Source organism: Mobula hypostoma, chromosome 5 (assembly GCF_963921235.1).
Source record: "Mobula hypostoma chromosome 5, sMobHyp1.1, whole genome shotgun sequence".
In the NCBI taxonomy this organism is placed as follows: Eukaryota; Metazoa; Chordata; class Chondrichthyes; order Myliobatiformes; family Myliobatidae; genus Mobula; species Mobula hypostoma.
In genome coordinates, this window is record NC_086101.1 from 71,521,309 (window position 1) to 71,546,691 (window position 25,383).

General features: G+C 41.6%; 1 protein-coding gene across 2 annotated transcripts in view; it reads right to left on the reverse strand.

Moving 5' to 3' along the window:
- Nucleotides 1–25,383, reverse strand: part of abcc4 (ATP binding cassette subfamily C member 4 (PEL blood group)) — a 349,901-nt gene that overhangs the window by 156,896 nt on the left and 167,622 nt on the right. For both annotated transcript variants that reach the window (XM_063048526.1, XM_063048527.1), the window contains exons 14-16: nt 25,237–25,333; nt 13,361–13,567; nt 10,505–10,645 (exon numbers count right to left, since the gene is read on the reverse strand). In XM_063048526.1, coding sequence (XP_062904596.1) covers nt 10,505–10,645; nt 13,361–13,567; nt 25,237–25,333 — 445 coding nt within the window. The remainder of the gene's footprint in view (nt 1–10,504; nt 10,646–13,360; nt 13,568–25,236; nt 25,334–25,383) is intronic.

The window sequence follows — 25,383 nt, forward strand, 5'->3', positions numbered from 1 at the left end:
CATGGACCCTATACAGATAACAGAGGAGGAGGTGTTTGCTATCCTGAGGCAAATCAGAGTGGATAAATCCCCAGGACCTGATAAGGTTTTCCCTCAGACCCTACAGGAGGCAAGTGCAGAAATTGCTGGGACCTTAATAGGATATTTATATCATCCTTAGTGACAGGAGAGGTACCGAAGGATTGGAGGATAGCTAACGTTGTTCAGCTGTTTAAGAAAGGCTCTAAATATAGGAAATGATAGGCTGGTGAGTCTGACATCAGTTGCGGGAAAGTTATTGGAAGGTATTCTAAGGACTGGATGTAAAAGTATTTGGATAGACATGGCCTGATTAAGTATGGTCAGCACGGCTTTGAGTGTGGTAGATCAGTGGTCCCCAACCACCGGGCCCCAAAGCATGTGCTACCGGGCTGCGAGGAAACGATATGATTTGGCAATATGAAACGATATGAGTCAGCTGCACTTTTCCTCATTCCCTGTAACACCCACTGTTGAACTTGAATGCACGCGAGGTCATCAGTCAGTCATTAACCTGCAACTACTCGATGAGTAAAAATAAACATCGCTTGAGAGTTTCTTTGGAAGAGAAGATAGGGGACATAAAAGGCCTAACAGTGATGATAACGCAGAGACAGCTGAGGCCAAGACTACAAAAAAAAAGAAAGCTTCCTTCAACAGAAAATACAATGAGTCGTACATAAAATACGGCTTTATTGCGACCGGTGACTCACACGCTCCAAGCCCCCTGTGTGTGATATGTGGAGACAAGCTGCCTAATGAGGCAATGAAGCCCTCAAAACTGCTTCGGAACCTTGAGTCCAAACACTCTGCACTTAAAGACAAACCCATTGAAATTTTTGAGCAGAAAAAACGTGAGCAAGCGGGACAGAAACAAGTGCTGACAGCCACCGCCTCCACAAATGCTGCTGCTCTGAGAGCATCGTACTTAGTGACTAGCCGTATTGCTAAGGATAAGAAGCCCTTCACTGTTGGTGAAGAATTGATTCTGCCTGCTGCCAAGGACATGTGCCGTGAACTGTTGGGAGAAGCTGCAGCTAACAAGATGGCACAGGTTTCTCTTTCAGCTACCAGAATTTCTAGGAGAATCGATGACATAGCGGAGCACATCGAAACACAGCTGTTGGAACGGCTTAACGTGTCTGGTTTCACTACCCAAGTCAAAGAGGTTGCTCCTGAATGCCAGTCTACACACTGTGTCACACACTGGGAAATGCTGGCTCGCCGAAAAATGTCACCTGATCTTAACAGCGTATTGAGTGACGTTGTTGAAGTTATCAATCACATCAAAGCAAAAGCCCTAAACTCGCGTCTGTTTGAGCAGCTTTGCGAGGAAATGGGTGCAGAGCACAAACGCCTTCCCTTACACACTGAAGTCAGGTGGCTATCAAGGGGGAGAGCCCTGGCCAGGGTTTTTGAGATAAGAGAGCAGCTACAGGGACTTCTTTCAAGAAAAAAGTTACCACTGGCAGCACACTTCAGTGACGAGGAGTGGATAGCAAAACTCCCTTATCTGTGTGACATCTTCAACCTGCTCAATGAACTCAATTTGTCACTTCAAGTTGGCAGATAAAGAATCTGCTTTCACAGCCAAACTGGAACTGTGAGGACGGCGAGTGGACAGGGGCATATTTGACATGTTCCCAACATTAGCTGGGATTTTTGGAGAGACTGAGGCTGCACTGTCCTTCTCACAGCTGGTGCGCAATCACCTAACTTCGCTGTAGACAGAATTCGAGCATTACTTCCCAACCGCAAATGACCCAAGATGTGCAAAGGAATGGGTCCATGACCCATTTGTGAATATCCCCGGTGAATCATCCATGTCAGCGCGAGAAGATGATCAACTCCTCAAGCTTGCAAATGACGGTGGGCTGAGAAGTATGTTTCACATAACAAATCTGCCAGCATTCTGGATTAAAGTCAAGGCTGAATATCCTGAGATAGCCACAAAAGCACCGAAAACATTGCTTCCATTTCCAACATCATATCTCTGTGAAGCGGAGTTTTCTGCAATGAATGCAATGAAAACTAAATTGCGCAATAGACTGGACATAAGGAACCCCCTTATAATTGACTTATCACTATATTCATGCGAGGAAAATATGCGCTGTGTGTTTAATATTAAATTCGTTAGGCTGATTGGGCAATCGAGGTCAGGTGACCAAACATTTTGAAAACCTCAAACAGATAAATAGAGGGATAGCTCAAGCGAAGCGGCCAGTGAGTGAGTGGGCCAGTGAAGGAGTGGAGCTTTGAGGCTTTGACTCGAGAGGCTTCGACAAGAAGAGGCAGAGGACAAGCTTACTCGCAGTTAGTTTTTACAATGTCTCCTGAGACGGTGATGTGCCTCTCATGTGAGATGTGGCAGTCTTGGGGGAACTCCCCTCTCCCGCAGAGTCACATCTGCCAGAAGTGCATACGGCTGGGCGATCTGGAGGACTGTGTAAGGAATCTGGAGCAGCAGCTGGATGACCTTCGACTCATAAGGGAGAATGAGGCAGTCATAGATGAGAGTTACAGGGAGGTAGTCACACCTAGGCTGTCAGAGGCAGGTCATTGGGTGACAGTTAGAGGGGGGAAAGCGAAGGTGAGCAGACAGGTAGTGCAGAGCAACCCTGTAGCCATTCCCCTAAATAATAAGTTTACCGTCCTGGATACTGTTGGCGGGGACGACCGACCAGGTGTGAGCCACGGTGGCAGGGCCTCCGGCACTGAGTCTGACCCTGTGGCGCAGAAGGGTGGGACGGAGAAGAGGAGAGCTGTCGTCATTGGAGACTCTATAGTCAGGGGAGCAGACAGGAGATTTTGTGGATGTGAGAAGGGATCCCACATGGTTTGTTGCCTCCCGGGTGCCAGGGTCGGGGATGTCTCTGACCAGGTGCACGACATCCTGGTACGAGAGGGAAAGCAACCAGAAGTCGTGATACATGTAGGGACCAATGACATAGGCAGGAAGAGGGATGAGGTCCTGAAGTGTGAGTTTCGTGAACTAGGCAGAAGGTTGAAGAACAGGACCTCAAGGGTGGCATTCTCAGGATTGCTGCCAGTGCTACGTGACAGTGATGGTAAGAATTGGAGGAGATGGCAGTTGAATGCGTGGCTGAGGAGTTGGTGCAGGGGGCAGGGTTTTAGATTTTTGGATCATTGGGAGCTCTTCTGGGGAAGGTGGGACCTGTACAGATTGGATGGGTTGCACCTGAACTCGAGGGGGAGCAATATCCTTGCAGGTAGGTTTGCTAGCATGGTTCGGGAGGGTTTAAACTAATTTGTGAGGGGGATGGGACCCAGCGCAATAGAGCAGTGAAAGAACTGCATGGAGTAAAACCAGATCTAACATATAGAGAGGCTTTGAGGAAAGAGAAGCAGAATAAACGGTGTAAAGATAGTAAGGTAGAAGGGCTGAAGTGTGTGTACCTCAATGCAAGAAGCATCAGGAACAAAGGTGATGAACTGAGAGCTTGGATACATACATGGAATTATGATGTAGTGGCCATTACAGACACTGGGCTGGCACCAGGGCAGGAATGGATTCTCAATATTCATGGATTTCAGTGCTTTAAAAGGGATAGACAGGGCGGAAAAAGGGGAGGAGGGATGGCATTACTGGTCAGGGATACTATTACAGCTACAGAAAGGGTGGGTAATGTAGCAGGATCCTCTTTTGAGTCAGTATGGGTGGAAGTCAGGAACAGGAAGGGAGCAGTTACTCTACTGGGGGTATTCTATAGGCCCCCTGGTAGCAGCAGAGATACAGAGGAGCAGATTGGGAGGCAGATTTTGGAAAGGTGTGAAAATAACAGGGTTGTTATCATGGGTGACTTTAACTTCCCTAATATTGATTGGCACCTGATTAGTTCCAAGGGTTTAGATGGGGCAGTTTGTGTTAAGTGTGTCCAGGACAGATTCCTATCACAGTATGTGGACAGACCGACTAGAAGGAATGCCATACTTAATCTTATACTTGGTGATGAACCGGATCAGGTGACAGATCTCTCAGTGGGTGAGCATCTGGGGGACAGTGACCACCACTCCCTGGCCTTTAGCATTACCACGGAAAAGGATAGAATCAGAGAGGACAGGAAAATTTTTAATTGGGGAAGGGGTTATGAGGCTATAAGGCTAGAACTTGCGGGTGTGAATTGGGATGATATTTTTGCAGGGAAATGTACTATGGACATGTATTCGATATTTAGAGATCTCTTGCAGGATGTTAGGGATAAATTTGTCCCTGTGAGGAAGATAAAGAATGGTAGGGTGAAGGAACCATGGGTGACAAGTGAGGTGGAAAATCTAGTCAGGTGGAAGAAGGCAGGAAGCAAGGATCAGATGGGTCTATTGAGGAACATAGGAAGCAAGAAAGGAGCTTAAGAAGGGGCTGAGAAGAGCAAGAAGGGGGCATGAGAAGGCCTTGGTGAGTAGGATAAAGGAAAACCCCAAGGTATTCTTCAATTATGTGAAGAAAAAAAGGATGACAGGAGTGAAGGTAGGACCGATTAGAGATAAAGGTGGGAAGATGTGCCTGGAGGCTGTGGAAGTGAGCGAGGTCCTCAATGAATACTTCTCTTCGGTATTCACCAATGAGAGGGAACTTGATGACGGTGAGGACAATATGAGTGAGCTTGATAGTCTGGAGCATGTTGATATTAGGGGAGAGGAGGTGTTGGAGTTGTTAAAATACATTAGGACGGATAAGTCCCCGGGGCCTGACGGAATCTTCCCCAGGCTGCTCCACGAGGCGAGGGAAGAGACTGCTGAGCCTCTGGCTAGGATCTTGATGTCCTCGTTGTCCACAGGAATGGTACTGGAGGATTGGAGAGAGGCGAATATTGTCCCCTTGTTCAAAAAAGGTAGTAGGGATAGTCCGGGTAATTATAGACCAGTGAGCCTTACGTTGGAAAGCTGTTGGAAAAGATTCTTAGAGATAGGATCTCTGGGCATTTAGAGAATCATGGTCTGATCAGGGACAGTCAGCGTGGTTTTGTGAAGGGCAGATCGTGTCTAACAAGCCTGATAGAGTTCTTTGAGGAGGTGACCAGGCATATAGATGAGGGTAGTGCAGTGGATGTGATCTATATGGGTTTTAGTAAGATATTTGACAAGGTTTCACATGGTAGGCTTATTCAGAAAGTCAGAAGGCATGGGATCCAGGGAAGTTTGGCCAGGTGGATTCAGAATTGGCTTGCCTGCAGAAGGCAGAGGGTGGTGGTGGAGGGAGTACATTCAGATTGGAGGATTGTGACTAGTGGTGTCCCACAAGGTTCTGTTCTGGGACCTCTACTTTTCGTGATTTTTATTAACGACCTGGATGTGGGAGTAGAAGGGTGGCTTGGCAAGTTTGCAGACGACACAAAGGTTGGTGGTGTTGTAGATAGTGTAGAAGATTGTCAAAGATTGCAGAGAGACATTGATAGGATGCAGAAGTGGACTGAGAAGTGGCAGATGAAGTTCAACCCCGAGAAGTGTGAGATGGTACACTTTGGAAGGACAAACTCCAAGGCAGAGTACACAGTAAATGGCAGGATACTTGGTAGTGTGGAGGAGCAGAGGGATCTGGGGGTACATGTCCACAGATCCCTAAAAGTTGCCTCACAGGTGGATAGGGTAGTTAAGAAAGCTTATGGGGTGTTAGCTTTCATAAGTCGAAGGATAGAGTTTAAGAGTCACGATGTAATGATGCAGCTCTATAAAACTCTGGTTAGGCCACACTTGGTGTACTGTGTCCAGTTCTGGTCGCCTCACTATAGGAAGGATGTGGAAGCATTGGAAAGGGTACAGAGGAGATTTACCAGGATACTCCCTGGTTTAGAGAATATGCATTATGATCAGAGATTAAGGGAGCTAGGGCTTTACTCTTTGGAGAGAAGGAGGATGAGAGGAGACATGATAGAGGTGTACAAGATAATAAGAGAAATAGATAGAGTGGGTAGTCAGCGCCTCTTCCCCAGGGCACCACTGCTCAATACAAGAGGACATGGCTTTAAGGTAAGGGGTGGGAAGTTCAAGGGGGATATTAGAGGAAGGTTTTTTACTCAGAGAGTGGTTGGTGCGTGGAATGCACTGCCTGAGTCAGTGGTGGAGGCAGATACACTAGTGAAGTTTAAGAGACTACTAGATAGGTATATGGAGGAATTTAAGGTGGGGGGTTATATGAGAGGCAGGGTTTGAGGGTCGGTACAACATTGTGGGCCGAAGGGCCTGTACTGTGCTGTACTATTCTATGTTCTATGTTAGATAGACCCTTTTAGAAATGAAATTGAGTGTATTAGCCACTGGTAAGTGACTTATAGTTGACTTATCACCTATATTCTGGTCGTGATTAACACCCCAGCCCACCCCCACCTGTCAGCCACTCTGCAAGAATATTGTCAATATTAAACCGGTCCGTGGTGCAAAAAAGGTTGGGGACCCCTGTGGTAGACCAGGTCTAACCAATCTTATAGAGTTTTTGAGGAAGTTACCAGGAAAGTGGATGAAGGCAAGACAGTGGATGTTGCCTACATGGACTTTAGCAAAGCATTTGACAAGGTCCCACACGGGAGGTTGGATGAAAAGGTTCGGTCACTTGACATTCAAGTTGAGGTAGTAAATTCAATTAGTCATCGGCTTTGTGGGAAAAGATGGTTGCCACTATGACTGGAGGCCCATGACCTAGTGGAGTGCCGCAGTGGTCGGTGCTGGGTCCTTTGTTGTTTGTCATCTATATCAATGATCTGGATGATAATGAGGTTAACTGATCAGCAAATTTGCTGATGATACCAAGATTGGGGGTGTAGGCTTGCTGAGAGATCTACATCAGCTGGAAAAATGGGCTGAAAAATGGCAGATAGAATTTAATGCAGACAAGTGCAAGGTTTTGTACTTCGGTAGGATCAACCACGGTAGGGCACTGTGGAGTGTGGCAGAACAAAGGGATCTGGGAATACACATCCAATTAGTTGAATGTGGCATCACAGGCAGATAGGTTCATAAAGCAAGCTTTTGGCACATTGGCCTTCATAAATCAAAGTATTAAGTACAGGGGATGGGATGGTGTGTTGAAGTTGTGGTGAGGCCTAATTTGGAGTATTATGTGCAGTTTTGGTCACCCACCTACAGGCAAGTTATAAATAAGGTTGATTTACAAAGATGTTGGCAGGGTATCCTTGCAAATGGAACAAGTGCCACACCTGCCCCGACTCCTCCTCCCTCACTACCATTCATTGCACTATGACACCAGGTGAGGTGACACTTAACCTGTGAGTCATCTACTGTATCCAATGCTCCTGGTGTGGCCTCTTGTATATCAGTGAGACCTGACGTAGATTGGAGACATTTCATTGAGCAGCTTTGCTCCATCCACCACAAAAAGGGGGATTTCCCAGTGCCCACCCCTTTCAATTCTACTTCCCACTCTGACATGACAGTCCATAGCCTCCTCTACTGCTGACATGTGACCACACTCGGGTTGGAGGAACAATATCCTATATTCCGTCTGGATATCTTCCAACCTGATGGCATGAATGTCAATTTCTCAAACTTCCGGTAAGTGCCTCCCTTCCTCTCCTTCACCATTCCTGTTTCCCTCTCACACCTTCTCTTCCTACCTGCTCATCACCTCCCTCTGATTGTCTTCCCCTTCCCTTTCTTCCAAGGTCTCTGTCCTCTCCTATTAATTTCCCCCTCCTCCAGCCCTTTACCTCTTTCACTCACTAATCAATTTCCCAGCTCTTTAGATCACCTCCCCCCTCTCCCTGTTTCACCTATCACCTTGTATTTCTTCCTCCCCTCCCCCAGCACCTTATTTTGACTTCTTCCCCCTTCCCTTCCAGTCCTGATGAAGATCTCAGCCTGAAACTGCTGTTATTCCCATCTGCAACTGGTGTCTGACCCGCTGAGCTCCACTGAGGTTGGGTGGGACTATAATCAGAGGTCATGGGTTAAGAGTGAAAGGTGAAAAGTTAAGGGGAACATGAGGGGAAACTTCTTCACTCAGAGGGTCAGGAGTGTGTGAAATGGGCTATCAGCATAAGTGGTGCATGCAAGTTAAATTTTAACACAAGAGAAATTTGCATAGGTACGTGGATAGTAGGGATATGGAGAGCAGGTCTATGGGACTAGATAATTTAAATGGTTTCAGCATTGAATAGATGGGCCAAAGGACCTGCTTCTGTGCTGTACTTTTCTATGACACTTTGAACACAACTACAATTAAACTTCCCAGCATTGTCCCACCAAAGGTGGAGTGTAGAGGTAAATAGTTAGGAAGCCACAGAGAGCCTCAATATTCACTCCAGACTCCACTGAAATTTCACAAGAACAAAAGTAATAACAAATAGAAACAGCAGTAAGCTACCTGGCCCTTTGAACCTGCTCACACTTTCATTAAAATCATGGCTGACTTAATAACTGAGTTGTATGCTCCAGGGCAGTCTACACATTCCTTGATCCATATCTCCTTTCTGAATGAATGCAAAGAATTCCAAAGATTCACGACACTCAAAGAGAATATTCTTTCTTTATCTCTGTCCTACATTTTATTAAACTGTACATTCAGGTCCTGCAGACCTTAATTCTACCTGCAACTAGCCTGCTGGCCCCTATGAGAATTTTGGAAGACTCACAGAGAAGTCTTATTCTTTAAGCTATTATAAAAAACAGCCCCTATTCAATCTCTCTTCATGTTGCAAACCTCCCATCCTTAGATTCAGTCCAGTGAATTTTTGATGCCTTCTCTCTGTACCACCAGGTATTGTCACTGAACCAGTTACAACCGTAATGAGGCTTCCTTATTCCTGTAATCAAAGCCTTTTAATACAAAGGATAATGCAACATCTGATACAAGAGATTTTGCAGATGTTGGAAATCTGGAGCAACATACAAAATGCTCTTTGAACTCATTAGGTCAGGCAGCATCTATGGAGGGAAATGAACAGTCAACTTTTTGGGCAGAGACCAGAGTCCTGATGAAAGGACTCTCTCGAAATGTCAACTGTATAACATTTGCCCTTCTAACAACCTGCTGAAACTACAAGTCTATCTTCAGTGACTTAAAAGTAAGTACATCCAAGTGCCGTTGAACATAAATGGCATCTTATCTCTTACAACAAACAACCTGTTAGAGGAGCTCAGCGGCTCAAGCAACATCTATGGGAGGAAAGGAATTATTAACATTTTGGGTCAAAAACCCTGCATCAAGACTGATCAGGAGAACATCAGGTCAAACAAACCACCAAATGCTACAAAACAACAAATTTCATGCTATATACAAGTGATATTAAACCCGTTTCTGATACTGATTTAGCCCTCTGTGTGAGGATTTAAGTGTCAATCAGGGAGATGCTGCGTGAGCCTTAATTGAGATTGCTAAAGAAATTTTCACTCCCCACAGGTATCCCACAAATCAGGTACAACACCCATACTGGAGTGGTGGAAGGAATGAATATTTTAAAAAATGCCAATGGCAAGCTGATCATAGAAACCATTTGTACTAGATAGTACTGAATTTCTTAAATGCAGTTAACCAGGCAATTGCATAGTTTTCCAACAAGATCCTGACTTGTGATGCAAAAGTAAATGAAAAACTTTATAGAAACATGAGACTAGTCACTCACAGCTCTGACTTCATGGCCGTAACTGGTCTTGACAAGGATAGGGTCAAGAGTATGGAAACAGGCCCCTTCAGCCTACCTGGACTGTGCTGGCATACAATAGCCATTTACACAAGTTCCTATTTCACACTCCCACCTTCCAACAAATGCCACCCCCATCCCACCCCACATCCACAACACCCGTCACTGTGACTTGTCTATACATCTGGGCAATTTATACTGTTGAACTTCAAGTTAATGGTGATCCCAAAGCACTGATGGCATAGGATCTTAAATGTACCACAGAATCACAGGAGATGGTGATTCGGAGTTCTTGTTTAAGATCTTCATTGTCTGACAGAAGTGTACTGAATATTTATTAGCTGAAGTTTCGATGTTGAACAGGTTTTGCCACTCACATTTGCGAAATGATTCATTAACTTGGGAATCTCATATGGATCTCAATAATACACAATCCTGAGTATAAAATGGCACTTCAGACTTTGTGACAAAAAGAAGATAAAAACACTAGTTCAGCGAAGCAAACTACCCTGAATTTCTGAAAAAGATGCAGTCAGCAAATTGTTTTGCTCCAAGGTAATTTCTCTTTGAGCTAACTAAATTTTTTCAATGCTTAATGAGAAAATATTCAAAGACTGTATATTCATTTAATGAAAAGGCACGGAGACAGTGCAAAGTTATTCAATGAGAATGGGTGTTGCCAACCCAAATATATTTGTGCCTGATGTAAATGAGGTGGTAAGTACATTTGTTTGAAAAACTCCAGAAGATGGGAAGAGCTGAGAAAAAAATAACAATCTGTCAAACAATCTGTGCAGCATTGAGAAATTAAAATTCTTTAAGCTTTGTTGTCAACAATTTGAACAATTTCCAGCAAATGACTTATGATCATTTACCTGTGCCAACAAATAGAGACCCAAGACAATTAACGACATAAAGCAATTAGCTCCTGCTAGAAAATACTTCTTGTAGACTGTGAAACCAATTGATCCTTCAGTTCGACTCTCTTCTGGTACTGCTGAGAATGCAGTCTCCCCCTATCAAACAAACACACAGGATAAATATAACAACCTATACATTACATTTTTCATAACTACAGAATGTCCATCAGTCAAATGGTAATATGTTAATACATCAAAATACAGTAACCAATCTATTACATGTCAAGTATGTACAGTTGTCATCAAACTAAAAGTAATTACATAAATACATTTTCTACAAATTCACAAAGCTGTTTATTTCTGGGTTGGATTTCTGGCAGACAGCAAACTGCATGCTGACCATTCTGTAACTTATCCACTGGGAGTCCTCATGCAGGATTCCCTAAAGGTTAACTTGCAGGTTGAGTCAGTGGTGAGAAATGTAAGTGCATTGTTAGCATTAATTTAGAGAGGACTAGAAAACAAAAAAACAAGCATGAAATGCTGAGGCTTTATAAGGCACTGGTGAGGGCTCAGTTGGGGTATTGTGAGCAGTTTTAGGCCCATTATCCAAGGAAGGATGTGCTGAGTGGGTTCAAAGGCGGCTCATGAAAATGATTTCGGGGTTCAAAGGTTTATCAAATGAAGAGCGTTTGATGGTTCTGGGCTTGCAGTCACTGGAACTTAGAAGAATGAGGAGGGATCTCATCGAAACATATCAAATATTGTAAGGCCTAGAGTGGACGTACAGAGGATGTTTCCTAAAGTGGGGGAGTCTAGGACCAGAGAGCACAGCCTCAGAATAGAGGGATGTCCATTTAGAACAGAGATGAGGAGGAATATCTTTCGCCAGAGAGTGGTGAATCTGTGGAATTTGGAGCCATAGACAGCTGTGGAGGCCAAGTCTTTGGGTGCATTTAAGGAGGAGGTTGATAGATTCTTGATAAGTCAGGACATGAAACATTACAGGGAAAAGGTAAGGGAATGGGGTTGAGAGGGAAATGGATCATCATCATGTGCCGTGCCGTACGATACGGCCAATCATGGTCTTTGGCCATGAATGTTCTTGGCAATTTTTTCCTGCAGAAGTGGCTTGCCTTTGCCTTCTTCTGGACAATGTCTTTACAAGATGGGTGACCCCATTATCAACACTCTTCAGAGATTGTCTGCCTGGCGTCAGTGGTCACAAAACCAGGACTTGTGATATGCTCATAGGACCAGCCACCACCTGCTCCCTTGGCTCACGTGTCCCTGATCTTGGAGGGGGGGGGATGCTAAGCAGGAGCTACACTTTGTGCAGGGGTAGTGGAGGGAAAAATGCCTTAAATCTCCATGGTAGAGAGGAATCTCCCCCCTCCATCCAGGAAATGGATCAGCCATGATTAAATAGTAGGGCAGAGTAGATGGGCCAAATGGCCTAATTCTGCTCCTACGCATCATACCTGATGAAAGAACCAAGCGCGCAGAGTAATACACCAGAAATAGACCCTTCAGCCCAACTGGTCCATGCCAACCACAACATCCTCTCTGCTAGCCCACAACCCTCCAAGCTCTCTTTTCCATGCACCTACCCAAATGACTTTTTAAAGGTCTTGGTGTACCAGCCTCAACCACTACCTCTGGGAACTCTGTACAGTATGTTCCAATGTAACTATGGCTATGAATAGAACAACAGTGTGGCACTGCTACAATAGACACACAATAGAGTCTGCAGAATAAAAATTAACAATACGTCCTGAGAAGTAAAGCATGGCATCAAAATAAATGAGTTCAAACCCCCTGTAAAATCCTGCAAACACAGTGGCTCAAATTTGCCTGTCCAGTTTTCTAGGACTGTTTTGAAAAGCTGTAGAAATGATTGCACCTGTATGGACACTAGCTTATGCAACGTCACACCTATTCAGGGGCAGTAATTATTTTTAGCTGAATTTCTCAGACTATTAGCACCCATGCTCAAAGTTCTGACCTTAAGAAACAGTCTATTAAGGGTAACATCACGATGCAAACTAGACCTTTCCACCTCCTCCAGAGTTCTGAAGGAAAACAAACTTTGATGATGCATAATATGTGCGTCAGAGTCCTACCACAGAGTTAAAGGGACTTGCACAAGCTACTGAAGTAGAGTGCACCCAGATGACATCCACCTGTGCAAGGATACCTTTTGCAGGAAGTTATCTGGGAGATGCGTGCAAAGGGGTGAGTACCCTCTCTGGCTATCTGTTTGAGTGCAGCTGATTCCCCTGACTGCTCCAATTCTAAAGGTCCATTAACCAAAATGCATCCTAGCCAGCTGAGCTCTCATTTGACTTCCATAACGAAGGGTGTGGCAACAATGCTTGACATTTAATATAAAAACAAAAACTCAGCAGGTCAAGCCACAGCTGGGTGAAGGCAAAGAGAGTCAATGTTTCAGATGAAAATTCTTTTGCACAATTGTGAAGGAGACAAAAGAAGCCTGTAAAACTGGAGGAGGATTGCGTTAGTGGGAATGCCCCTTAAAGGGGAAAACCAACGTGATCGTGGAGATAAGATGCAAGTAAATTCACTCCATGGTTAAATTGGTGGGTTGCTGGGGCAGAAGGACATATTACGCACTGTATCTCTAAATAAACATAGTTTAATAAATTCTTCTTTGCATTTTGTAAAGAAACATATATGGCACTGAATATTCTTCCAAAATTTATTGCATACTTCTGCCTAATTTTTTTTATTTTAACCACCTTGATGAAACCTATTCTACTTTGGTCAATAGTAGCTCCCAATTTGGAACACTCAGTCAAATTACATCCATAATTTTCACAGGTGTTTTACAAAGCGAATCGCTTTACTTACTGATAGTTCAACTGTGCTCTCTTTATGTGATTGCGTTGATGACCCCAGTGACAAAACTGAGGTCTGAGAAAGTGTACGTCCCTTTGTTAGTTTAGTTGTGGAATGAGGATCTGCCTGTTCATCATCTTCATGCTGTTTCAGCAGATGAGCAAAATCAACTCCAGATTTTATTAGCTGGTTTAACTTTCCGCTTTCAACCACTCGACCCTGAAATTAATTTTCAGTAAGTCAATTAATTAATTGAATTTAAGGATGTGATTTACTAAATATAATTGTTCAAAGTGAATTTATTATCAAAGTACATACATGTTACCATATACAACCCTAAGATTCAATTTCTTGCGGGCATACTCAATAAATATAATAACCATAATAGAATCAATGAAAGACCTCACCAACAGGGCGGACAACCAGTGTGCAAAATACAACAAACTGTGCAAATGCAAAAGCAAAGAAAATAATAATAATGATGAAAGGTGCAATAGAGCTAAGTAGATTATGAAACAGAGCACAGGATACAATATAATTGACAGATGAATATGAAACACAGAAGTATTTGGGATATCAACAAGTTAAGAAAATAGATCATAGGAGGTCACGTGATGTCGTGCCATTGATTGGGCGCTTCCCTGAATAACTCCTACAAAAACTTCTTTACAACCTGTTTATAAGGCTCTCATATAACCTTAATAAAAACAATGGTTAAAAGGAAAAATCGTGGAAATCCTACTGGCGCTGTCGCTGCCAGCCTTGCATTCCCGGAAGCGTCTGGAGTTGAGGGACGCGGGAGAAATGGTGATGAGGCCTGCTCGTCGGATAGGTTTTCTGAACCTGTGAAAGGTCCGAGGACGACGGCAGCGCAACGCGGTGACGGTTCAGTTAGTGACCTCGCGGCCGCAATTCATGAGTTGGACTATGCAGTCCGGACTTTAACCAGTAGGATGGACAAATTCGAGAGTCATTTAGACCTTATCATGCAAGAATCTAAGGAAATGAAGCAGACTTTGGAATCTTTAAATCTGCGAACCCAGGATTTAGAAAATAATACAAAGGATGTTGTGAACAGATTACAAAGCCTGGAAAAAGAAAAAGATTCCTGGAAGACTGAGAAAGTAAAAATAATGGATAAACTAGGCTCCTTTGAAAACTATAGCAGAAGCAATAATATCAAAATAGTGGGTTTAAAAGAGGGATTGGAAGGAAGAGACGCAGTAACTTTCTTTCAAGAATGGATCCCCAAAGTTCTGGGGGAAAAGCATTTTGACAAAGAATTAATTATAGAAAGAGTCCACAGGACTTTAATCCCGCGACCACCTCCAGAGCAAAGGCCGCGCTCTATACTTATACGCTTTTTGAAGTATCAAGATAAACAAAAAGTATTACGAGCTGCAGCAATAGCCAGAGAGAGAAATGGCCTACTAGAGTTTGAAGGGGGAAAGATATTCTTCTTTCCAGATATTAGTGTGCCCTTGTTAAGAAAAAGGAAAGACTTTGACTCAACAAGGAGGTTATTAAAGAATAAAGGTCTTCAATATTCTTTATTATATCCAGCAAAGCTGAGAATTACTCTGTCGGATGGAGGGAGGAAATTTTTTACTAACCCCCAGGAGGCGATAAACTTTATCCAAAAAATATCTGAGACAGTGTAATTCAGAATATTCTTCTGGAACAAGAGGCCTAGAAAGATGTATTTTGGACAAAATATATGAAGAAAATTATTTGATTGTCTTTATTAATATAGATTTTTAACAACATTATAATCTTGAACTTTGAATCTATATGATTATGGATGAAGACTATCATGATTTAAAATATTGATTATGGATGATACTACTTAGGAACTATATAGTTCATCTAATTTTGTTATAACTAGTATGAATAGCTTTGATTATGTAGATGTCATCTTTTGATATGTTTAATTTTTGGTATGCTGGATATGTATTAAGTTACAATATTTAGGGTTATATTTAGTAAGTTTCTTTGAATTCTCTTCTTTATTTAGATATATTGCTATATTAATGATACTTACTTTCAATATTATAGATTATGTTAGATATTTAGTAATAATGGGTGTGGAATATAATTTAGTCATAGTCATACTTTATTGATCCCGAGGGAAATTGGTTAATTAGTTTAATTAAGGAGTTATTGGGGGAGTGGATAATTTTTTCATCTCTTTTTTTTAAAAAAAGAGATTAATTATGTTATTTGTTAAAGAATGTCCATCTTTAGTGCGATGTTTATCGGACCCCACAGTAAGAGGGGTTAAGGTGCCGTGGACTTGGAGCGCCAGTTGGGAGGGTTTTTCTCCCTTTTTCTTTTATTTTCTTTCCTCTTTGGTTTCCTTTCTATACTCCATTGAGAATGGCACCAAATATCTCAGAGTCACTCAAAGAAGTGGGATTAATTTATCCTTTTTTTGTGGGCAGGATTTATCAACCAATAAAATCTTATAACTATGAATACAGCAATTAAATTTTTAGGTCTTAATGTTGTTACGTACCCCGTAACTGGGTTGCCAAACCAGCAGAAATGGACCACTTAGTTGGAGTCTGGATTACTGGAACTAATAAAGTTTTATTAAAGAAATAAGTAACACAGTAGTCTAATCGTAAGGATATAAATGCAACGGGTTAGCAATGATAAAACACACATGTACACAGAACTAGGATAATAGGAATCAATCAAGCTCTATCGCAGTCTAGGGGTAAAATGATCAGTCTCAAGTGACGCAGAGTTCAGTTCAGCTGAGTACAGTTCACAGTAATCGCTGTTGTGCCGTTGGAGAGAGAGAGAGAGCGAATATGCAAATTTTCTGATTCAAAACAGACCTTTGATGTTCCTCGCCGTTAGCTTTCGGGCGAACCCTTTTACTGTCTTCTGAGGTCACCGACTGTGACCCCTCCATTCCGGATATGATCGTTCTTCCGCGGTGAACCCGGCATCCAGGCAAGGGCGGACACACACACCAGGTTCCTGCCGATTGTACCTTTTCACCCTGTGCGTCTATGGTCGGTCCCGCGACCAGACCTCCAAACTCCCACCAATTTGTGGGGGCACACCGCACTTCCAGGGTCTCATTATCTCGTGATCTTGTGGTGTCTGTCTTGCCTTAGCGAACCTGTTCTTTTTATCCCCCTGCTGGGGTATCGCCTATCCATCAAACTTCAAACAGTTCAGGTTCAAAGCAACCGGTCTGTCAATACTCGGAACTGTGTCTCTTTTCTTTAATCTCTCTCCTCTCTCATTAACATTTTGAACGCTTCTCCCTTTTGTCTCTCTTATCTCTTTCATCAGCATCAATCTTCTGATAACTTGGTCTTTCGTCACAATGTTAATGGGATAAATGGACCGATAAAAAGGAAAAAGGTCCTGGCATACGTTAAAAAAAATATTGATATTACCTTTCTTCAAGAAACCCATCTTATAGTGACAGAACATAACAAATTAAATAGAGGATGGGTTGGTCAAGTAATAGCGTCCTCCTTTAATTCTAAAGCCAGAGGAGTGGCAGTATTGATAGGGAAGAATTTGCCAGTGAGGGTGGAGGGTACTATCATAGATCCGGCTGGGAGATTTGTTATGGTCAATTGTCAAATATGTTCAGAATCCTGGATACTTTTGTATTTATATGCCCCCAATTATGACGAAGAGAAATTTATCCAAAATATTTTTTTGAAAGTTGTTCAAGGATATGAAAATATCTTAATTGGAGGGGATTTCAATTTTTGTCTGGATCCAATTTTAGATAGATCAGTTAAAAAAGTCGTGAAGGTCAGGGCAGCAAAAACCACCCTGGCCTTCATGAAGGACTTGAATATAATAGATGCTTGGAGATGGCAGCATCCAAGGGAAAGAGACTACTCTTTCTATTCAAAACAATATGATTCCAACTCTAGAATTGACTTATTTCTAGTATCAGCTAAATTAGAAAGTAGGGTCATTTAAACAGAATATGCCGCTAGACTACTATCGGACCATTCACCTTTAATTTTATCAATTCAGATGCCTGATCAACAAAAATCATTATATAGACGGCGGTTTAATCCTTTGCTGTTGAAAAAAACTGAGTTTTGCAGTTTTATTAGAGTTTAAATAGAATTGTTCTGTGAGACAAACTCACTCTCTACTGCCAATAATTTCTTATTATGGGACACATTAAAAGCATACCTAAGAGGACAGATAATTGGATATGTTAAGGGTATAAAAAATAAATATGTAACAGAACTAAATGAATTGAAAAAGAAATAACACAATTAGAAAAAGACTGTCAGAATTTAACAACAGAGGAAAATTATAAAAAATTAATAAATAGAAAATTAGAGTATAACACAAAACAAACCTATAGAATAGAAAAAAATGATACTAAAATCAAACCAACAACATTATGAATTAAGAGAGAGAACCCATAAAGTACTATCTTGGCAATTGAGGGTAGAAGAAACCTCCAGAACAATAAATGCAATTCAAACAGGGGAAGGTAAGATTTCATACAAGCCAAAAGAAATAAGTGATACTTTTAAGCAGTTCTATTCAGAACTATATAAATCAGAATCAGTGGGTGACTCACTGAAAATTGATGATTTCTTATCTAATTTCCAACTTCTCAAATTGAATCAACATGATCAGGATGAATTGAATGCCCCTTTTTCTAGGGATGAAAATGAAAGAGCCCTAGGCTTATTACAGGCTAATAAATCGCAGGGAGATGATGTTTTCCCCCCTGAATTTTATAGAAAATTTAAGGATCAATTAATGCCCCTTTTTATAAGGGTTGTGACTCAGGCTGAGGAGACCCATACTCTACCAGGATCCTTTTCAACAGCAATTGTTATGTTAATTCTTAGGAAGGACAAGGATCCACTAAAACTAGCATCTTACCGGCATATCTCACTTTTAAATGTGGACTATAAAATTATAGCAAAGGCATTGGCTAACAGATTAGCTCGATATCTGTCAAAATTGATTAAATCTGATCAAACAGGATTTATTAAAAATAGACAATTATCTGATAATATTGGCAGACTATTGACTATATTACATTGAGCTAGGACGAAGGTGGACCCAACTGTAGCAGTGGCTTTAGATGCTGAAAAGGCCTTTGATAGACTTGAATGGGATTTTTTATTTAAAACAATGGAAAAATTTGGTCTAAGCCAAATATTCATAAATTGGATAAGAGCACTTTACCATCAGTCTAAGGCCAAAATAATTATGAGCGGGCAGATTTCACCAGTTTTCTTTCTACAGTTTTCTTTCTACATAGATCTAGTAGACAAGGTTGCCCACTATCTCCAGCTCTATTTGTTCTGGCAATAGAGCCATTGGCTGAGGCTGTTAGACGGGATCCAGACATAAAGAGGTTTAAAGTGGCCCAGGAAGAATAGAAAATTAATTTATTTGCTGATGACATTTTAGTATATTTGGCTGACCCGGTCAGCTCTTTGGGCCTTGCTGGACAATTATGGTATAGTCTCGGGATATAAAATAAATTGGAATAAAAGTGAAATTCTACCTTTAAGTAGACGAGACTATGCCCAATATCCATATGGCACTCAGTTTAGATGGGTTAAATTCAACATGAAATATCTGGGGGTTAAGTTTAATTGTAATTTGGATGACCTTTATAAACTTAATTATCTCCCCTTGCTGCGGAATGTTGAGGAGAACCTACGTAGGTGGATAAACCTTCCTATCACACTGATGGGCACGGTAAACTGTATAAAAAATGAAGATAATGCCATGACTTTAGTATTTTTTTCAGTCTTTACCTATCCCATTATCCAATAATTTTTAAAAAATTATTAATGTACATATTTGTCTATTTTTATGGTCGGGTAAAATATCTAGAATCTCCATGGAAAAATTGACCTGGGACTATAAATTGGGAGGGTTAAAATTACCAGATTTTAAAAAATATTTAGCTGCACAAGCACGTTTCATTGCTTCTTTTTTTGATGAGACAACTGTTCCTTCTTGGGTTACAATTGGCTTACATATGGTAGAAGAGGAGATGGCAGAAGAACTTATATATAAATGGGACTCCAAATTAATTATAAAGAAAACAAACAATCCTCTACTGAGACATGTAATTTATATCTGGGAAAAAAATTAAACAATTTATGGGTCTATAAAAAGGAATATCCTCAAAGACGCCTCTATCTCAGAACAGATTGATACCCATGACTCTGGATAATAAATTTCTAGTCACCTGGTATCAACACGGTATTAGGTGCATTGAAGATTGTTATAATCAGCAGAAGCAATTTATGTCCTTTGAGGGACTTAAAAATAAATATAATTTATCTAATAACACATTCTTCTACTATCTCCAATTACGATCTTTTTTGAGGGACTGTTTGGGTCCATCACTGGCTCTACCAAGGTGCTCAGACATGGAGATTCTAATTCAAAAGGGGAATACAACTAAATTTATTTCTAATATGTATTCTTTATTCCAGGACCAATGCCTAAAGCTTGGCATATAGAGATCGAGGGAGAGATGGGAGTCGGATTTGGGCATTGTAATTGATCATCAATGTTGGTCACATCTATGTTTGGACAGTGTTATCAACTCTAGATACAGAATGATACATTTTAATTTTTTACATCAGTTGTATCTCACACATGAAAAAATACATAAAAATAAACCAGAAATTTCTGACAAGTTTTTCAGGTGTGGCATAGATGTTGGTACCTTTTTGCATTCCACCTGGCTATGCACGAAACTGAGATCTTTTTGGATAGTTCTGGGGGAGGTACTGGGGAAGATTCTGAGGATGGATTTCCCTCTAGACCCAGAATTGTTTCTTCTAGGGTTAGCAGTTTTGAAAGTTAACCTCCCCAGGAATAAATCCAAATTCATTAAAATTGCATTGTCAGTGGCCAGGAAATGCATAGCGGTAACATGGAAATCCGATTCCCTTGTACATATTGATCGCTGGAATAAAGAAATGCAAAGTTGTATACCCCTTGAGAAGATTACTTACACCCTTAGGAATGGATACACTATGCTCATTGAGATTTGGCAACCATATTTGGATTACTCAAATGCCCAGATTGTTTAATCTATTTATTTTAATTTTTTAAAATTAATATATCTCTTATTATGCTAGTTTCTTTAATTTGTATTTTAAACTGACTGAGAGCTGGATGCCTACTCTTCTTCTTTTTTTCTCTTTTCTTTTTTCTTCTCTCCTTTCTTTCCTCTGTCTTTTATGTTTTTTTTCTCCCTCCTTTTTTCAAAATGTGGGGAGATGGTGTTGGGATAGGTGTTCTATTTTTTTTCTCTCAGACTTATTAATGTATTTGAATTAATTTTTTTCAATATGTATTAATTGAGTCCTTATATTTCTTCTTTAAAAATTAAATAAAATATATAAAAAAGAAGAAAATAGGTCATAGTCCAATAAAGGTAAATCATTCAACAGAATTTACTTCAAGGCTTAGGAAAATCTGCCAAACAGCGCTTAATAGTAAATATATAACAAAGGCAATAAACACTTTCACCAGACCCATATTAATGTATTATTTTGCCATAACAGCTTGAAATTTACTAAGAAAAATAAAAACTGAATTGACAAATTTTAGAAAACACTATGTGCAACTAGAATACACTTGGATTAATACTACCTGAGACAGAAAGAGGAAGAGGATTAAAAAAAATTTAAAATATTACACCACAGTCAGATAAAACTTCTAAGAATATATTTTCATCAACAAAAGTAGGATTCAGCACTCCATGCATACACATGAAATTCTGATAAGAAGTACACACCATTAAACTTAAGTGAAAGCACAACCCAGAAAAATGAAGAAATTATCACTACAGAAGAAAAAGTTAAACAGAAGAGCATGACCCTCCGTGGAAGACATCCCCACAATCTGAGCAGACCTGATGTACACAAGAAAGCATCAAATGCCTGGCTCGGGGTTGCAGATCTCTTCCCAGAAGTAGAGGGGTTCTTTGTGGCAATACTGGACCAGGTGATTAACCCAAAAGAATATCAGAAGTTATGTAGTAAGAGACCTACAAATTCAATATGATAAATGCAGAAAATGCCAAGAGAAACCAGAAACAAACCAACATGTTACAGGATCCTGCAGCAGTTTAACTCAATCTGATAATTACAGCTGATCCATTATTACAGATAGGACAATCCATAATAATCATCTGGATATAATTTTACAGGATGAACAAGCAAGAATAACTTACTAATAGATATAGCCATTCCAAACACACATAACATACAGAAATAAGGGGGAAACACCAGAAATATGCTGAATTAAAAGAGCAAATTGAAAGACTTTGGAACATGAACTTTTAAGAGACTCCTGGATGGATACACGGAGCTTAGCAAAATAGAAGGCTATGGGTAAGCCTAGGTAAGGTAAGGGCATGTTTGGCACTGCTTTGTGGCCCGAAGGGCCTGTATTATGCTGTAGGCTTTCTATGTTTCTATGAACAGGGTATATACATTGTCCCAATAGTAATATCTAAAACTGATACCATTTCAAAGAAGGTGGAGCTTAGGAGGAACGATGGTGCCTAACGGCGACTCCTTTGCTTGCATCTTCGTAAACAGCTCTATTTCCACTTTTAATATCTCTTGAAGACCTTGACCTGGAGTTACACGCAGGCTTCAATTCTTCGCAGGAATGGGACCCGTTCTCAGGGTTCCACGACTGGCCGTTATTCCACATGCCATGGGTTTGGCCTGAGAATCTCGATCGTGTTCAGAAGCCTAAGATCTTGGAGCTCTGGAGACAGGCGGATCGAGGGACAGTGTCACAGCAGGAGACTCTTGTGTCATCGGGGAGGCTGGAAAATCTTTCGTTATGGGCCTGAAGGCCCAAGGTCTTTGCGATCTTCGGACACAGAGCTTGGAAAAAAAGTGATGAAATGGACTTTTAACACTGTAAACCAGTGGGTTGTTGTTATGTCTTCCACTTGCTGTGAAAATGGGGGCCACCTCCCTCTCCCTTGCCAGGGAGAGAGAGAACCTGTGGTTTGTCGAATGTCGGATGAAATGCGAAGTCTTTGGGGTAACTTTGGTCTGTGTCTTTGCTATAGCTTAGCACACGCTTGGGCTTGGCGGCAGTACCGATGCGTTTTCTTTTGCTGGTGGGGGCAAGGGCGATTGTTGCTTGCTGCCATTTATGTGTGGGGGGGAACTGGGGAGGGCTTTGGGGTTCTCACGTTTAACTGTCGTTCATTCTTTGGGGCACTTCTGTGTTTTTGTGGGTGTTTGCGAAGAAAAAGCATTTCAGAATGTATATTGTATACATTTCTGACATTAAATTCGACCTTTGAGCACTACAAGATAGCATTAAACAATTAAGCCGATACAGCAATATTTATGTAAATCTTCAGAAAGCCACAGAACTAAACACTACTAGAACAATCTGAAAAGTCTTAGCAATTCAGAATAATCCAAACTTTCCTAGCAATTGAGAAACGAGTGTGCTTGGCTACATCTGTACCTCAAGTTTTACCAGCTTGAGCTGAGAAAAAAGTAAAAATACAACAATAATAAATATCAAGAACATGAGCCGAAGAGTCCTTGAAAGTGAGTCCATAGATTGTGAAGTAATTTTTGGAAATCCTGTTTGTAGCCTGAAACCCAGAATGCTGACCAGGAGTTTGTGCACAAGCCTCTACAATCGTTTAGATAATCCATCGAAGCAAATTGAAAATTATGCAAAGCACGTACCACATTTCTAAATGTAGAATAAAAGTAGAAACACCCTGGTCATCTTATGACGTTGACTGCTTTGATGATGTCGACTGGAATGTCTTCCATGACGAGGATGTCTCTGAGTTCACGGAAGGGGTCACGGGTTTCATCCAGCAGTGCATCAAGGATGTAGTCCCCCAGAAATCGGTCAGGGACTATCCAAACCAGAAACCCTGGATCAACAGCTCCTTGCGAGCAGCACTTGCTCTGCAACACAGAGCTTACGTTGCCAGTGGCCAACAGGAACTCAGGAAATGCAGCTACGATCTACGCAAAGTCATAAAGGCAGCGAAACAACAATACAGGTACAAGATTCAGACTCAGCTCTCTACCAACAACACACACAGCTTATGGCAACGTCTGCACACCATCGCAGACTTCAAAGCTAAACGCAGTGGAGTTTCTAACATTGCTGCCTCTCTCCCAGATGAGCTAAATCTTTTTTACGTTCGATTCGATGTTGCCAAACTGAGCCCCTGAGGAGACCTACAGCTGATGCAACCTGTAGCCTGGTCATCTTGGAGGCTGAAGTATGCAGGTGTTTCCAACAAGTAGACAGTCGCAAGACTGCAGGACCGGACGGTATCCCAGGACGGGCATTCAGGATGTGCGTTGTACAACTGGCAGGTGTGTTTACAGATATTTTAATCTCTTCCTCTCCCACTGTAGAGTGCTCTCCTGCTTCAAAACACCCACCATTGTTCCTGTACCTAAAAAGACCAAGGTAACATGTCTGAACGACTGGTGTCCTGTCGCACTCACCTCTATAATAAGCAAATGCTTTGAGAGGCTGGTCAAGGACTACATCTGCAGCTTGCTACCACCCACACTGGACCCCCACAATTCGCCAACCAACACAACCAATTGACAGACAACGCAATAGCCACAGCTCTACATACCGTCCTTACACACCTTGAGAAGAAGGATGCTTATGTGAGAATGCTATTCTTGGATTACAGTTCAGTATTCAACACCATAATTCCCTCCAGGCTTGACAAGAAGCTCAGAGACCTCGGCCTTCACCCTGCCCTGTGTAGCTGGAACCTGGACTTCCTGTCAGATCGCCGGCAGGTGGTAAGAGTGGGCTCCCTCACCTCTGCCCCTCTGACCCTCAATACAGGTGCCACTCAGGGTTGTGTCCTAAGCCCCTCCTTTACTCTCTGTATACTCATGACTGTGTTGCCACCCAAGCTCCAATTTGCTAATTAAATTTGCTGACGACACTATACTGATCTCAAATAATAATGAGGCAGCCTACAGAGAAGAAGTCATCACCCTGACACAGTGGTGACAAGAAAACAACCTCTCCCTCGATGTCGCAAAAACAAAGGAGCTGATTGTAGACTACAGGAGGAATGGAGACAGACTAACCCCTAATGACATCAATGGATCTCGGGTTGAGAGGGTGAACAGCTTTAAGATCCTTGGTATAAACATCACTGAGTATCTCACATGCTCTGTACATACTGGCTGTGTAGTGAAAAAGGCACAACAGTACCTCTTTCACCTCAGACGGTTGAGGAAGTTTGGTATGGGCCCCCAAGACCTAAGAAATTTCTATAGGGGCACAATTGAGAGCATCCTGACTGGCTGCATCACTGCCTGGTATGGGAACTGTACTTCCCTCAATCGCAAGACTCTGCAGAGAGTGGTGCGACAGCCCAGACCATCTGTAGATGAGAACTTCCCACTATTCAGGATATTTACAAAGACAGGTGTGTAAAAAGGGCCCGTGGGATCAATGGGGACCCGAGTCACACCAATCACAAACTGTTCCAGCTGCTACCGTCGGGGAAGCAGTACTGCAGCATAAAAGCCAGGACCAACAGGCTCTGGGACAGCTTCTTCCATCAGGCCATCAGACTGATTAATTCATGCTGACACAACTATGTTATATTGTTGTACATACTATTTATTATAAATTATGAATTGCACACTTAGATAGAGATGCTACATAAAGATTTTTACTCATGTATATGAAGCATGTAAGTAATAAAGTCAATTCAATTAGGCAAAGACAGATCCAAATTACAAATAAAAGTTCTATTCTAAGCTTTTCACAACTTGTTAATTGGAGTGTCCAATTCCCATTTTAATGTATTTTCACAAAGGGACACTTAGTTCAAAGAAGAAACTTACCTCTTTTAATATGATAATTTGGCTAGCAGCACTTAGATATTGAAGCTGATGGGTCACCAGAATACGAGGCTTATGTTTCAAAATTCCTGTTATACACCTATGGCACAAAAATAAGAAATAAGAATAATCAGCACCTCTCTACTGTGA